Raw genomic sequence first — 13,769 nt, 5'->3', positions numbered from 1 at the left:
TTTTTTCCTCAGGTACCTGGGTAGCTTGCATCCCCTGTAATAATAAAGTCCTGTAGTTTGGTAGATTTTTCCAGTTGTTCACAAGATTCCAACCACCAAACCCCACTGATCTGCTGATCTACTATGCTGGAATTTTGCCAGAGCACTCATATTATTTTTCCACCTTAAGTCCCTTTATACAGTTTTACATTCCCCCAACTCTGAAAGGGATATACTTGACCTAAGGCTCATACATGAAGCAACATTATCCTTTTTTCATCTCAGCCTGTGCTTTGCCAAAAAGCTACTACCCTTGAATTAAAGTTCTAGGCACGCAAGTTATCCCATTAACCCTGTTAGGTCTATATTATCATTCCCTGTATTACTTGCACTACTATACAAATTGAGAATAGTCTGTCACCAATACAGCCCGAAAACCTCATTAGGTTTTCACACTGACTTGCTAAAAATCTTCCCCTTGTGAGAAGTAGATCCCAGCCTTACCCATAGGAGGATGTTGTCAAAGAAGAAAAAAGGGAAGGGGCAGGGAGGGAAGCAAACACACACCTCAAGGACACACTTGTTCTTGAGGACAGACATTTGTCTACAAGATCACCAAGTGCTTAAGTAGTCACATTAAATAGTGATATGATACAACAGTGAGTAACTTATTGGCCTTTATTTGAAGGCTTTTAACAGTTACAGTAAGAATTGTCATTGCAAACCAGGAATTTTGAAAAGATTGAACAATAAAAGTTAAAAAAAACATCCACAAGCCCACCTGTAAGACAGACATGTCGGTACAGAAAGGAGAGGTGAGCTTTTGGTTCTTCCATTCTGTTCACTTTTCAAATATCTGATAAAACTAAGAGCCTAAGAAAGGTTGGATGCTATCTGAATTGTTCCAGCAGGTGAGCATTTAATATTTAACAGCATATACTGTACCAGTGTAACAGAGTAGCTATGTTAAGTTTATGGGTTTGAGTTGGATTTGTTGTGGTTGCTTGCTTTCAAAAAAGACATTAAAAAAAGATTATGCCAAGGTATCTATAACATAGACAGGTAAGTTGACCATATAAGTTTGCCCATTCTATTTATAACTCATCTTGGTGATACAGAAGGCATGTAAGCAATTGGAAATCTTAGCAGCATTTGACTTACAAGACCGCCACTTCAATTTAGTTTTATAATGCACATCCAGTAGGTCCACACATTGAACAGTCTCACATGGTCAAGGAGAGCACCAGCACTATTTCTGACTCATCATTCTCTTAGCATTAAAGCGTATTTGCTTGCTTCTAGTAGCAGAGAACAAAAATTGACCCATCTGGTTATCTGGGTACTTCACAGTTTCACACATGCAATCTTGAGGGTGGGGGGACTTGAAGAAACCATGTTCCAATGTGCAACTGAACCATCAAGAGTACTGAAACACCCAAGAAGTCATCTTAAGTCACACATTATTGCCATCTTTTGCTTCGAGTTGGTGGAAGAATGGAGTTGAAAATAGTATGCTTTTGATCTCAAAGCGAACAAGTAATGGTAAAGAAGATTTTATGTGCATCAAAAAAACTTGTTTTTTGAAAAAAACCTCGTACAGAAGCGACTGTGCTTCTGTAGTCCAACACCAATATTGCAATATCAGAAGGCACTGCCAGCAATGCCTATTCTTTAGAATAAAGCATCTGTAGAACACTTAGGGTTCTCCATCATGATAGATAAACCTTTTGGGGAATGCTTCCAATTTCAAAGTTAGACACATCACGCAAGCACTTCTCTGAAGAAGCCAGTCAGTGTACACATCTGTAAAAATAACATTTAAGCTCATCTACAAAACATACTCCAACTGAAACAAAACTAAGTTAAGAGTCAATCTGCTCAGACTGGTGACAGATGCCACAATTAACATCTGTTTATAACCACTGTTTCAGCCATTTCACCACTTAGTCATGTGACAGTGTTCCTATTATCCAACCCCATTCTTACACCTTTAGAAGGAAGAAGCCAACAATACAGTCACATTTCATCTGCTTGGGAAAGAATGAAAAGTGATGTTTTCCCCAGCCTACTCCAAAGAAAGTTTCAACATTACTGCTACTCCAGTTAGCAAAGAATGTAACTAGGACTGGAGAATGAAAGCCGATATTCCAGGTCCTGCAAGCTTCAGAATGAAACTATTGTGATTTGCCTGATCATATCTGAAAGTACAAGAGACTCCAGTAGACATGACACTCTTGAAATACAGAACTTTATTTAGAAACTGCTTAAAATAGAAAAACCCTGTCAAGAAAAAATCCAAGTCAAATATGGTTTCTCAGTAAAATGGAGTTTCAGGGCAACAAAAGTCTAAAAGGCCACAAGAGAAATAGCACCACTGCAATTTTAAACAATGGCTAGATACTTGCATTTTTTGGCATTCACTGAATTTGGGTTTTTCTCTGAATTTCACAAAGATTCATGCACTACACAACAATTACCATAAAATGCTCTCCTACACACATTTTAGGACAAGCTACCACCAGAAACAAATGAATACAAGCACAACAGGACTGATCAATCTCAGTAGTGAAAGGGGAATCAGAAGTCTTGCAGGATCTTGTCAAACACAAAAGTAATGAGGGGCATGATAGCAAGAAAAAAAAAAAGACAGTTAAAGAAAGTACTTTAAATATTAATATTTAAGTTAGTCTCAGTACTGTATTTTCTGCAATAACATTAGCTCTGTTAGCCAGCACCTTTTTAGTTTGACCCCAGAAGATTACTGAACTGGCAAGTATTATTAGATACACCCTGGTTTAAAAAAAAAAAAAAAAAAAAAAAGACAAAGTTCATCCTCATGTGCTCAATTCACTTTCATTCTAAGATAGTTGCACAGTGCAAATCCTGTTATAACCATTTGATTTGACCAGCACTCCTTGGAATGGGGAAGAGAAAAGAACCAGTGGGAGACCAGAAGGTATACCAACAAAAATAAACAGAAACAGGACAAGAGCCAGGAAGAAAAATTACTTTTAGGCAATAAGACTAGATGCCCTTTTTTGTTTTTTGTTTACAGAAAACACAGTACATTTTGGCAAAGTCATTAGCCACAATGCCACAGAAAAAGGCTTTAGCGCTCTTCAAGGTAATTTATGTGTCTCAGCTGTTCATACTCCCTCTAATCTTGTGACAGGCAACAGTAAGGCCTATTGCAACGAGAACTAATCACTTAGTAAGCAGCTTTACATAGGAATGGAGTTTTGATTTAATAGCCCCTTTTGAGCACTTGCTGACAAAGTAAGACTGCCATGCAAGGCCTCTCAAACAGCAGTGTATGGAGTCAAACAAGTGTCTACCCCAGTATGAAGCACATAAAATCTCCTGTCACATTACTTCAATTTGGCATATGGAAGCATATTTTAAATACTCTTAAGGCATTTAATTATAATTTCTCTGCTGCAATTTCACATTAACTCAATCTTTCTGTGAGTCAGAGTCTTTAATTTCTCTACTACACACCATCTTAGATACAAAAAGAGTCTTTCCACAAACCAGTGTTTTACCAGCAAACCATTCTGCAACAAGTTCCAAATATTCAGCCTCTTGCTCCCTAAATATACCAACTAGATGTGAATACTGCTCTGCTACAAAGTGAGAAAGAGCTCCTAACTCAAACCCACTGTAAAAAGAGTGAAACTTCTGCAAAGTGCACTTTAAGAAGAGGTACTTTTTGCTTATGAAAAGAAACCAGTGAGTCCTCTAAGAATAAAGTGGAGTATTTTACAGTTAAGCACATGATCTGGGGCAAAGAATTCTGATGTTGCTGCTCTGCTGGTACAGTATGTGGTCTGTTAATACTCTTCTTGTTCCTCCTGCGGTGCTCCTTCGTCAGGTATCACAAAGCCTTCCTGAAGAGGGGATAAAACAAGGGCTTTAATGAAAAACTGATCTCAAACCAGTTCCTGGCTACTTTTAAGATATATGCACCCTTCCTTTTACTTTTCACTTAGGATAGCGGAAAGGAAATACCATCAAGTTATTTACAGTGTTAGTATATACTACCAGACAAATTATTTTCTCATCTTTGATCCATTTGTTACATACTCTTCATGTAAGCCTAAGCTTGTTTGCTGTCTGAATAGAATTATGTTATCTGTTCCTTTATTACAGGAAAAAGCTAGGCCATAAACCTAAAGGAAAAAACACAAGTAAAAATGGAGGGAACACTAGAAAACAGCCCAACTTCCAGTTATGGGAAGAAAAAAAAAAAGAGAGAGTAATCCAATTTCTGCAAGATTACTTACATCTGTGGCATAAAGAATTTCCACAATCCGCTGCAACACTGGATCATTCTCCCCTTCATTCTCCTGGCAGATCAATTCAATGTTTCTCAGTTTGCCAAAGTAGAAGTCTCTCTCCTTCTCCAAATCTTCAACAGTAAGTTTCAATACATTGATCTGCCCAAAAAATATCAACAGTAATTTCTCCACCAAGAAGAAAATAAGGTAGTGGTTTATTCAAATGGTGAGATTCCCAAAGTTATCAGGAGGGTATTCATATGCAAAGCACTTTAGAAATAACCAAAACTTGGGGGGAGGGGGGTACTATTTCACAAATCATAATGTTACTTCTACAGAAAAACATTCAGCCCAAAACACGCAATATCCTTTGGAAATTCTAACAACACAGGTAAAAAGCCAACTGCTTGCAGTTTTCATTGCTAACACATTCTTTCAAGTCAACTCTCATGCCAAAGGGAGTTTTAGTTGCACTGCATTCAGTATTGCAGTGAAGTAGCAGCTGCTCATAGCTCAGTTGGAATGCTGTGATATCTGCAACACAGCTGTGGAAATACTTAAAAACAATGCTATGTGGGATATGGCACATACTAGATGTAAATGTCTGGGTACTAGTGTACTGCATAAGAAGTTTCGCTCCTATCAGGAGAGTGAGACCACTATAATAAAGGTTTCAGATTAAGTGACTTCAAAGGAGCTTGCTACATTACGATCTCTTTCTTGTATCTCCCTGTCCAAGTCATTCAGCTCTATACATAATTAAATAAATAAATAAAACCACCCCACACAGAAATCCATAACACATAGATCAGTACACAGGGCCATTTTGATCAACACACCTGCTCAATCAATCCTGCTGATTCATCATCTCCTGGAGCCTTTTTGACCATTCCAGTACCACCTTTTGGAGTTGCTGAAGTTCTCTGTGTAACAATGGGCCTCTGTGGGGCTGTAAGATTAAATCAGAATTAGCTCCCCTCAGAATATATATATTTTTTCCTCTTCTAAAGGTACCCTCACCCTTCCAGACACATTTAGACACATAGGAACCTGTCTTTAAATTTCTCTATACAAAGTGTTCCTTCTCCCTGACTCCATGCAACATGGCTGTATTCTTCAACATGTGTTGGCACCAATTATTGCTATCTTTTCTTTTAGAGAAAATTATCCTTTCTGTAACTCCCAGATAACTGGGTACTACTGTTTGAGTCAATGTTTAAGACTAGCATCTCTGAAATAAGCTGCAAAATACTATAATTTGATGCGCTGAATTTAAACAGGCACTCAGTCTTGCTTTCCTGAAGTTTTTTTATGATCTAGATAACCTTTAAATATTTACTCTACCTGCACTGCCAGAGCCGAGAGCTTTCTTGGGTTTGTTCACAACTGGAGCAACGAGGTTTGGTGCTACTGTCTCTTGGCCTTGTCGAGCAGCAACAGGATCATACTCCTTCCCATCATAGTTTGCATCAAAAAATTTTTTGAACCACTGAACAAATTCAAAGTTGTCCTGAAATTTTCCTTTCACTAGTTTGTCCACAGGAATTATCTGAAAAAAGGTAAAAACTTGTATTAACAGTAAAGAATCTTTACCTTTACGTATAACAAGTTTTAATAAGAGTGCACTCAGGAGATACACAAATGCAGTTCTTCTATTCTAAAGAAAATCTTCCTTAAACATAAGTGCCTCTTAAATAGTAAGATTTTCCTAATAATTGGAATTAAAAAAAAAAAAAAAACCACACGTCATGGTTTCACTGTGAGTGTCCAACTAATTTTAAGCAGTTTTGCAGTAAGGCTTCTGCTGCACCAAGTTTCAACACCAAACTTCTTCCTGCACTTTTGAAGCCAGCTCATCCAGCACTAGTTTTCATAAATCTGAATTGCTGACCAATTTTTACAGACTACTAACATAAAGAACTGTTGCAAAATTTAAACACTGCCTTTTTCATAGACTCCAATTATACTCTTAATTCCAGAGATGCTGAAAAATAAGATTATTAAAAGGATGCAGCAAATTGTGACTTCCTGTCTGTAGGCCACCAGCTGAGAGTCTATCAGGTTTGGCAGGGGCAAAGAGTCATTACCCTTATATAGTCATTTAACATTTAAAAGCATGGCTGCCCAGCTCTGGACATATTGCACGAGTCAGGCTGTACTTTCCCTAAGTAGAAGCCTGATTAAATGTGTGCTGAAGCTATTAGCAACCACAGAATGAGGTACCTTCCAATAAATAAAGAACCAAGTTTTAACACCAAACTGCTTAGTGTTGATCAAATATGCTGTCAGTAACTATTACCTAGATAAATCACCCTTCCGTGAATATAATTATTTAATCTGAACAAGTATTTTCTCATTTCTCAGATCTAAGATCTCATTTTCATCATCTTAAAATTAAATAAGCTTGTAAAGAGGAACTTGAAGTCATTAAGACTACCATACCAACAGGTTATGGGATCATACCTGGTACAAAGTTGGTTCAAACAGGAGGCTTAAGTACAATTTATCTCAGATTTTCTGCATTAATTTGTATCTTATATAGAATTTAAATGGAAAAATTAATCATATCATTAACAGCTGGAAGCCTAACCTTGGCTGGAGTAAAGTAGATATTGTCCCAAGTCAACAAGAGCAAGAACCCTAATGCAAACCAGAAGCAAGCTGTGCTCCAAGATTTATTCAGGTCTGGAGATGGAAGTGCTGATAACACATTCCATCTACTTTGATGTTAAGAGCAAGGAGAATCAGTTATAACCCAGCTTACTTTGTCAACACCCATTCGTTTAAAACCTGCTTGTAGAATCTTGAAGTTTTGAATGTACTCATGCTCCAACTTTGCTTGAAACTTCACTTTCTTGAGTGCTACAGAACCCGGGAAGAGCATGTCCATGAACTGACAGTAGGCAGCACCTGCCAAAAGAAAAAGTTCATGTGCCATCTTATTTGAAGTGAAAACATAAGCAAGTTCTTTTGACACACCATTTACTACAATAGGAAATGGAGGTTCAGCTTACTACCCTGCTGTTCAGAAGCCTGCTTAACTGCAAGCTGCTACCAAAAAAATCTGTTCCTTCTCTGTCATTGTCCCCAGCCACACATTCTCTCTGCCTTTCCAGCTTCAGCTCTAAAGAATACAGGTCCTAGGATGAATCAAGTCAGCTCACTAAGCCCACAAAAGTTACTTTTCAGTCAGATCAGCAAACTGACCTGACTCACTCCTCAGCTACATGATCCCTTAAAGGAAACAAAAGCAAGGTATCAGGAGCCTTTAATCTTCTGTTTTGGTGCAGTATGGCCTTAAATAACCTTCAGCTGATTACAGGATCAAACTTTTGGTCTCATGACTTGAGCCCCTACGAGCAACAGCAATACTGTCTCCGAAAGTCCAAGAAACAAAACCAACATGTAATTTGGATTTCATTCCTTCATGGATATCAGTACAGATCCCAGACATTATGTGCTTCTAAGAGAGATATAATCTAGTATTATGAATATTAATAGATCTAAACCAGAACAGTTATTTTAAATAATTATATTTAATAATTAATAAAATTAAGATTTACTTAATACAGACTGAGCCTATCCACAATTCAAGATGCCCTCAAAGTTAAGAAGCCAAATTAAGCTGCGTTATATTTAAACCAAGTCTTAATCAAAAAAACTCAAATAAGCTAGTATTTCTTCCTATCCATTTTAAATTCTTTGTATACATCAATTCAGCTCTCACTACAATTAGAACAAAAGAAGGACTCAGTTAACCCATAAAAAGCAAACAACTGTCTCCCAAAAGAGAAAATTAGCTTTTGTAGAACATACATACTCCATTAAAAAGACATTTTTAAAACTATATGGGTGCTTGCAGTGATAACATGTAATCGTATGCCATTGAAAATACAAGTGCAACACTCTGAGAACCATTCCTCCCCACAAATACCAAAAAATTAAGTGCACGCAGAGAATAATAGGAGCCTGAACCTAAAACATCAGACAGCTACACAACAAGCTTTTGTGAGCAATCTAAAAGTCAAGAATTAATACATTACGATATAGGCCTAAGCAAGTCTATTCATGTCAATCCCAGGTAATGGAAAGTCCTATACTGTCCACTTTCTATCAAGACATTTGCAGGCTGTTTGGGACTCCTGATATTTACCTGTGATAAACAGAAAATTTCTGCTTCGCTACAGGTGCGAAGAAAAAAATACCTTGGTTTTGATCTGCGCTGTCTTTCAGTTCACTTACTGAAGGACTCCAACAGCCAGCTCAAAAACAGATGCCTTCCAGAGAGCAGTGTTTTGCTAACTATCTGGCAATCAGAGAGAAGCATGATTTAAAGAGCAGCAGCATAAGCCAAAGGCCTTCTTTCATATATTTACGCAGCACTGAATTGCTGCTACTCCCCTTACCAAAGGGAGCAAAGAAAGTCTGGAGACTTGCTTTCAAATGACTATGAGTGTAAGTGAAAGCCACTTCCATCCATGCAGAGGCACAGAGTATTTTTGCAGACACAGAAAAGGGACATTATTCAGAACATACCACATCATAAGCTCTCAGCCTTCTGCTGAAAACAGGTTAGCTGAGATTCTGCGCAGTCACTATTAATGTCCTCACTTCTCAGGGGCAGAGCCCCACAGCATTTGAGACTTGCATCAACTCTAAGCAATTGTTCTTATTTTAAACCTGCCTATCTGAAAGAGGATAATGCTTATCATTTCTCTTAATTCTATGATTCTAGATCTTTAGTTCCTTCATCCTTGCCGACTTTCTCTGTCATTTCACTAGACAAAAAGCTGTTCCAGTACTTGTCAGAATATTACAAGTACTATTCTAAGTTCCCAACTTCTGTTACCCTTGTGAATGTTTCTTCCATGGACTCAGCCACAGGCTGTACCGACAGTTCCAAATTTATTTTTTACTTCTTCCCCCTTTTATTCTGTCTGCAGCTTTCATATCTCCCATTGTGTGAGCAACATCTTATGTCAAGTTCACCATATGAGTTGAACTTCCACTTTTCACCAAATCCCCTTGTATTTCTGCTGCAGTTATCCAAATAATCATCTTTAAACAAGCCATGTTCTGAGCCTTGGTTTCCTTTTCAGCTCGTACTCCACACACTATTATTTTTCCTTCATTTTGACAACCCTCCTCCCCTATGTGTACACTCCTCTCTGACTGACACATGATTTTATTTCTGTACCTTAATCACTTCTTTTCTGCTTACAAGTCTATCCAAGATTCAGTCTTGCTAAAGTCAACTCAAGCCAAAGTGACTTGGAGTGACATAGATGGAGATGCTCCTTTATCATCAGGAGTTGTGAAGTCCTGAAGGTGAGCCCAAGAGAGTTAACAGTGTCTTCCTCATATCTCTCCTTCTGCCCCATCTGAATCTTTAAGCACCTTCCAAATCTCCCAGGTGTTCTCCTCTCCTCCATAAGACTGTTTATGCTAGTTACTACACTTAGAAGATTTGCACACTACCATCACAACTAAGTACTTAATTTCCCTTGAAAAACACTCTCCTGTAAGAATCTGTCACATCAACCTCCATTCCTTCTAATTCCTTTTATACTGCAGTGTGTCAGAAGAAGACTACACCTTTCCATTATGCTTAGATTGCTAAAAATAATTTAAATAAAACTCAAATCACAAGCAAATCATAACACAAAATGCTAGATTAACTTGACAGCGAATCTGTTAACACCAGTTTAGCCAACAACATTGCTATAGAGGGTCAGCATAGACGGTTTACACAGCACAGTTTTATCTCTATAAAGAGATAGTGCAAATCAAATTTAGAATTCTTTTTGCCATCAGTCCTCTTACCTGAGCATAACTGTTCAATCTTTGTCAGCGTCAGCTGCAGAGACTCATTGATCCACGCAAGCATGTCATGTCGACTCAAGTTATCACTAGTCACTGAAGTAGAATACACATTAACTGCCATTTTCTGAAAGACAGAATTAAAGGGGTAAGTGTCACACGTGGTAACGTCGCACGTTCATCACTTCTGCTAAGGCGAGCTCATAGTTACAGGCACTTCCTTTTAAACCTTCATGACGGAACAGGCAAGCGTAAGATGATTCACAGGAAACACAATGAAGTTGTCCACCACTAACAGGTGGAAAGACCTCGCTTCATCACAGCTGTAAAGGCGATGGTTTAGTGTTTTTCGAAAGAAAATTAACATTAAGCCACCACTCTCACAGAAACTCCGACGAAAGGAATCACAGCTGCTGCAAATTATTCGCCCTCCTTACCCACGCCGGCCGAGCGAGGCAGAACCGCTCCCCGGCAGAGCGCGGCGTCTCTCCAGGGAGAGACACCGAGCTCCCGGTGCCGCCCGGCCCCGGCGGCACAAAGCGGAGCCGCCGCCCGCCGCCGAGCCCGGGCAGCTGCCGCGGGCAGGGCCGCCGAGCGCCGCCGCACGCGCCCCGGTGGGCGGGGCCGGGCCGGGCCGGGCCCCCTCCCCGCCGCCCGCCTTCCGCCGGCCCCGGGCCCCGCGGAGGGGCGCGCCCCGGGCAGGGCCCGGCCCGGCCCTGCAGGCCTCACGCCGGGCTCCTTACAGCCCGCCGGGCGCCGGCCCGGCCCGCCCACCCAGCCGCCGCCGCCGCCGCCGCCGCCGCCGCCGCCCTGCGCTCCCCCGCCGCCCGGCCGGACCGGCCGGGCTGGGCCCGCCACCGCCGCCGCGGGCCGCGCTCTGCGCCCACCGCCGCCCCCGGCCCGTTACCTGCCCCCGCTCGCGCCCGTCTCCTCCGCGTTCAAACCGGCCCCGCCCGCCTGCCCGGGACCACGTCACTCGCACGCTACGCGCTCGCGTCACGCCTACGTCACGGCGGTTATAGCGAGCGCCGCTCGGCGGCTCGGGGACGAGCTCCCCGCGAAGGGGGCGGGGGGGCCCCGTTGCCAGGGGGCGGGGACAGCCGCTGCGTCGCCGCGGCGGGGCTCCGCCCACCACGCCTGGGATTGGTGGCGGCTCTTGGCCCCGCCCCCGGGGCGGCCCCGCCATTCGCACGCGCCGTGAGCTAGGCCCCGCCCCTCAGCTCCCGCTGCCCCCGCTCGGCCGGGGTCCCCCCAGGCGCCCGGTTCCCGCCGCGGCGCCCTCCGAGGGGCGCAGGGCCGCGAGCGAGGCCACCGCGGCCGCGCCGGGCGCCTGGCAGGGCCCCGGGCCCCAGACCCGCCCGGCCCCGGCCTAGGACCGGGCGCTGGGGCCGCGGCCGCCCCGTGGGAGTGCCTCCCTTGAGGGAGCGTGCGGGCCACGCGGCCGCGTAGCCGTTAAAAACCGTTAAACGGCTGAGCCACCGGGCCTCGAGGCGCCCCCGCCCCCTTCCTCCCGGCCTGCGCCGGGCTGACAGCGCTGGAGGGGCCTGGGTGCCCCCGCTGCAGCCCCCTTAGGCCTCCGCAACACTCGCTGCAGCGGCGGGGCTGCAGCCCGGGATAACGGCCCTGCCCGGCAGCTGCGGCGACCCCCCGGCGAGGCTCGCGGGCCAGGCCAGCTGGCGAGCCGGTTCTGCTTGGTCATTTTTTCCCCCCAAGAATAATAAATAATGTCCAGTCATACAGAAATACTGATTTTTAATTAGACAGTGATAAATGGTAAACTCTAGACATGGATCCGTTTTCTTTCCCATATGGAAATCAGTAAACTGTTTTAGACAAGGCACAGTTTTAAGTTTTTCATACTTTGGTACTGGGCTCCCAATACAAAAAGTAGATGAAACATTTGTTAACAAAACAACAATACAAATTCCTTTGATTTTTTAAAAGATTGTATAAAAACCCATGAAACTTTCAACATCAAAATCCTTACCCTAAAAAAATAGCACCAGGGAGAGTTACAGGCCTTTAAAAATTATTAAAAAGGCATTTCTGAAATCTCTCTCTCCTTACAACATTTTTATAAACACATAATAAACGGCAGCTCTTACAGGGAAAAATATTTCAAGGAAGACTTGTCTACTACAATTTTTATCACATAAGCTTAATGCCAAGACAATTATTCCTTTTATCTTTGTTTACTTTCTCAAAGTCCTTTTTTTTCCTCTTCTATTTTTCTTTTGATCTGACAGGAAAAGATGTGAAGAAGATGCCATTGAGCAGAGAATATGTATTAACCTGGTTTTGAGAAATAAAATTGTCATGGGGTAGAAAGATGGAGGGGGCCGCTGTCATTTCCCAGGGCGGCGGACCTGAAGGCCTCGCCATCGGCAGCTCCTTCCCCCACGGCTGATCGTGGTCGGGGAATGCCGAGCCTCCCGCTCGCAGCTCCCTGCGGCTACAGGGACCAAGAAACAGGGATGGTAAACTAGGGCCAGGCTGAGGCATTAGTGTTTTGATTCAGGTGCGGGTCCAGCGTTTGGCTGGAGGTCCACCAGGTCCCAAGCCAGTGGACGCACGACCGACGCTTTCCAAGTGCCGCCGGCACCGGCACAACGGACCCCCTTGGTCCTCCGCGTCAGCCGGGCAGGTCACGGGGGCAAGATGACTAAAGGTGGTGATGGCTTGCTACTGTCCCTGAGCAGCCTGCAAAGAATTGCAGATGCTAGCAGGGACCGAGGAGACTGCTTGGCTTTCTCTCCAGCTTTTTCTAAATTAAGGCTTGCTCAAATGTGTGTCAGTTGGGAACGCCTTAGCGGAAGACTTTCAGGAATAACCGCCAGGAAGGATCAAGGAAAATAAGCCTTTAAACTTTTCCTGGGTTTCCTTTCCTGCCAATTCCTGAGTGCGGCTTGGTTTGGAGACCAAGAGAAGACAGGGGGCAGGCAGCTTCCCCCAGCAGAGGGTGGGAAGAGGGGGTGGGGGGTGGAAAACTGCATAAAAACAGCTCCACAGAGGGAGGAGTGGAAAATGGGAGGCTCCCTCTCTGCTGGGGACACCACCACCTTCCACCGCCCAGGCAGGAGATGCAAGAGGGTCCCTACTTGTCAAAGAGAGGTAGAAGGAGCCGGGAGAGAAGCTCTCATTTCCCACTGACGCTTCCTGGCACATGCCATAAACACCTGGCGAGGCAGTCTGGGATCGGGCAGAGCACCGACCCAGTTGGCACAACAGTGGTTTGCAAATGCTTAATTTTGAGAATGCACCTAAGTACTCTGCCAACTTGAGGCTACAGTTTGTAGTGAAGAGTAGAGGTAGGGGAGGACGCAGGGACGGCGGGTGAACATCCTGAACTGCTTCAGTGCATTGAAAGGTGCATTGGAGTTAAGAGTTCCTGGAGGCGGCTGCCAGGACGGCAGCCGCTCCCTACGGAAAACCGAGCTTTGACAGGGGGAGTCCTGCCGCACGCACACATCTCCCCGGCACTGGGATAGGTACGGCGTGCCAAGGACGCCCCACGCTGCTAGCTAGGTCGCTTTGGGACCGGGGCTGGGCTTTTCCCTGCCAGGGAACCTGCATCAGAACTAACGCACTGGCACTACCGGTGGGTCACTGACGTTTTGAGGGGCTGCATTTTAAAGACAACGTTGGCCGCTGCACTATCCTTCCCGCTCCTGCAGCACGTTCATTTGGAAACGA

The 13,769-nt window shown here is 43.7% G+C and overlaps 1 protein-coding gene across 1 annotated transcript; it reads right to left on the bottom strand.

Annotated features, from left to right (window-relative positions):
- Positions 1-643: 643 nt before the first annotated feature.
- On the bottom strand, positions 644-11,078 carry MAPRE1 (microtubule associated protein RP/EB family member 1). The gene is made up of 7 exons (XM_067307683.1): positions 10,984-11,078; positions 10,080-10,203; positions 7,021-7,166; positions 5,601-5,805; positions 5,096-5,205; positions 4,263-4,415; positions 644-3,866 (listed from the first exon to the last, which is right to left on the bottom strand). The coding sequence occupies exons 2-7, from the start codon at positions 10,198-10,200 to the stop codon at positions 3,810-3,812; spliced, it is 792 nt and encodes a 263-aa protein (XP_067163784.1). The 5' UTR covers positions 10,201-10,203; positions 10,984-11,078; the 3' UTR covers positions 644-3,809.
- Positions 11,079-13,769: the final 2,691 nt, after the last annotated feature.

This window comes from Apteryx mantelli, chromosome 18 (assembly GCF_036417845.1).
Source record: "Apteryx mantelli isolate bAptMan1 chromosome 18, bAptMan1.hap1, whole genome shotgun sequence".
In the NCBI taxonomy this organism is placed as follows: Eukaryota; Metazoa; Chordata; class Aves; order Apterygiformes; family Apterygidae; genus Apteryx; species Apteryx mantelli.
The sequence above is the reverse complement of the archived record's forward strand: the minus strand, read 5'-3'. Positions and strand labels throughout refer to the sequence as shown.

Bases quoted from the DNA above. Each gene is read 5' to 3' on its own strand.
- MAPRE1 (XM_067307683.1), bottom strand. From the start codon at position 10,200: ATGGCAGTTAATGTGTATTCTACTTCAGTGACTAGTGATAACTTGAGT. The intron at 5,806-7,020 runs GTAAGCTGGGTT...ACCTTTTTTCAG, and splicing joins AACGAATGGGTGTTGACAAA to ATAATTCCTGTGGACAAACT. The intron at 5,206-5,600 runs GTAGAGTAAATA...TTAATCTTACAG, and splicing joins TCTCGGCTCTGGCAGTGCAG to CCCCACAGAGGCCCATTGTT.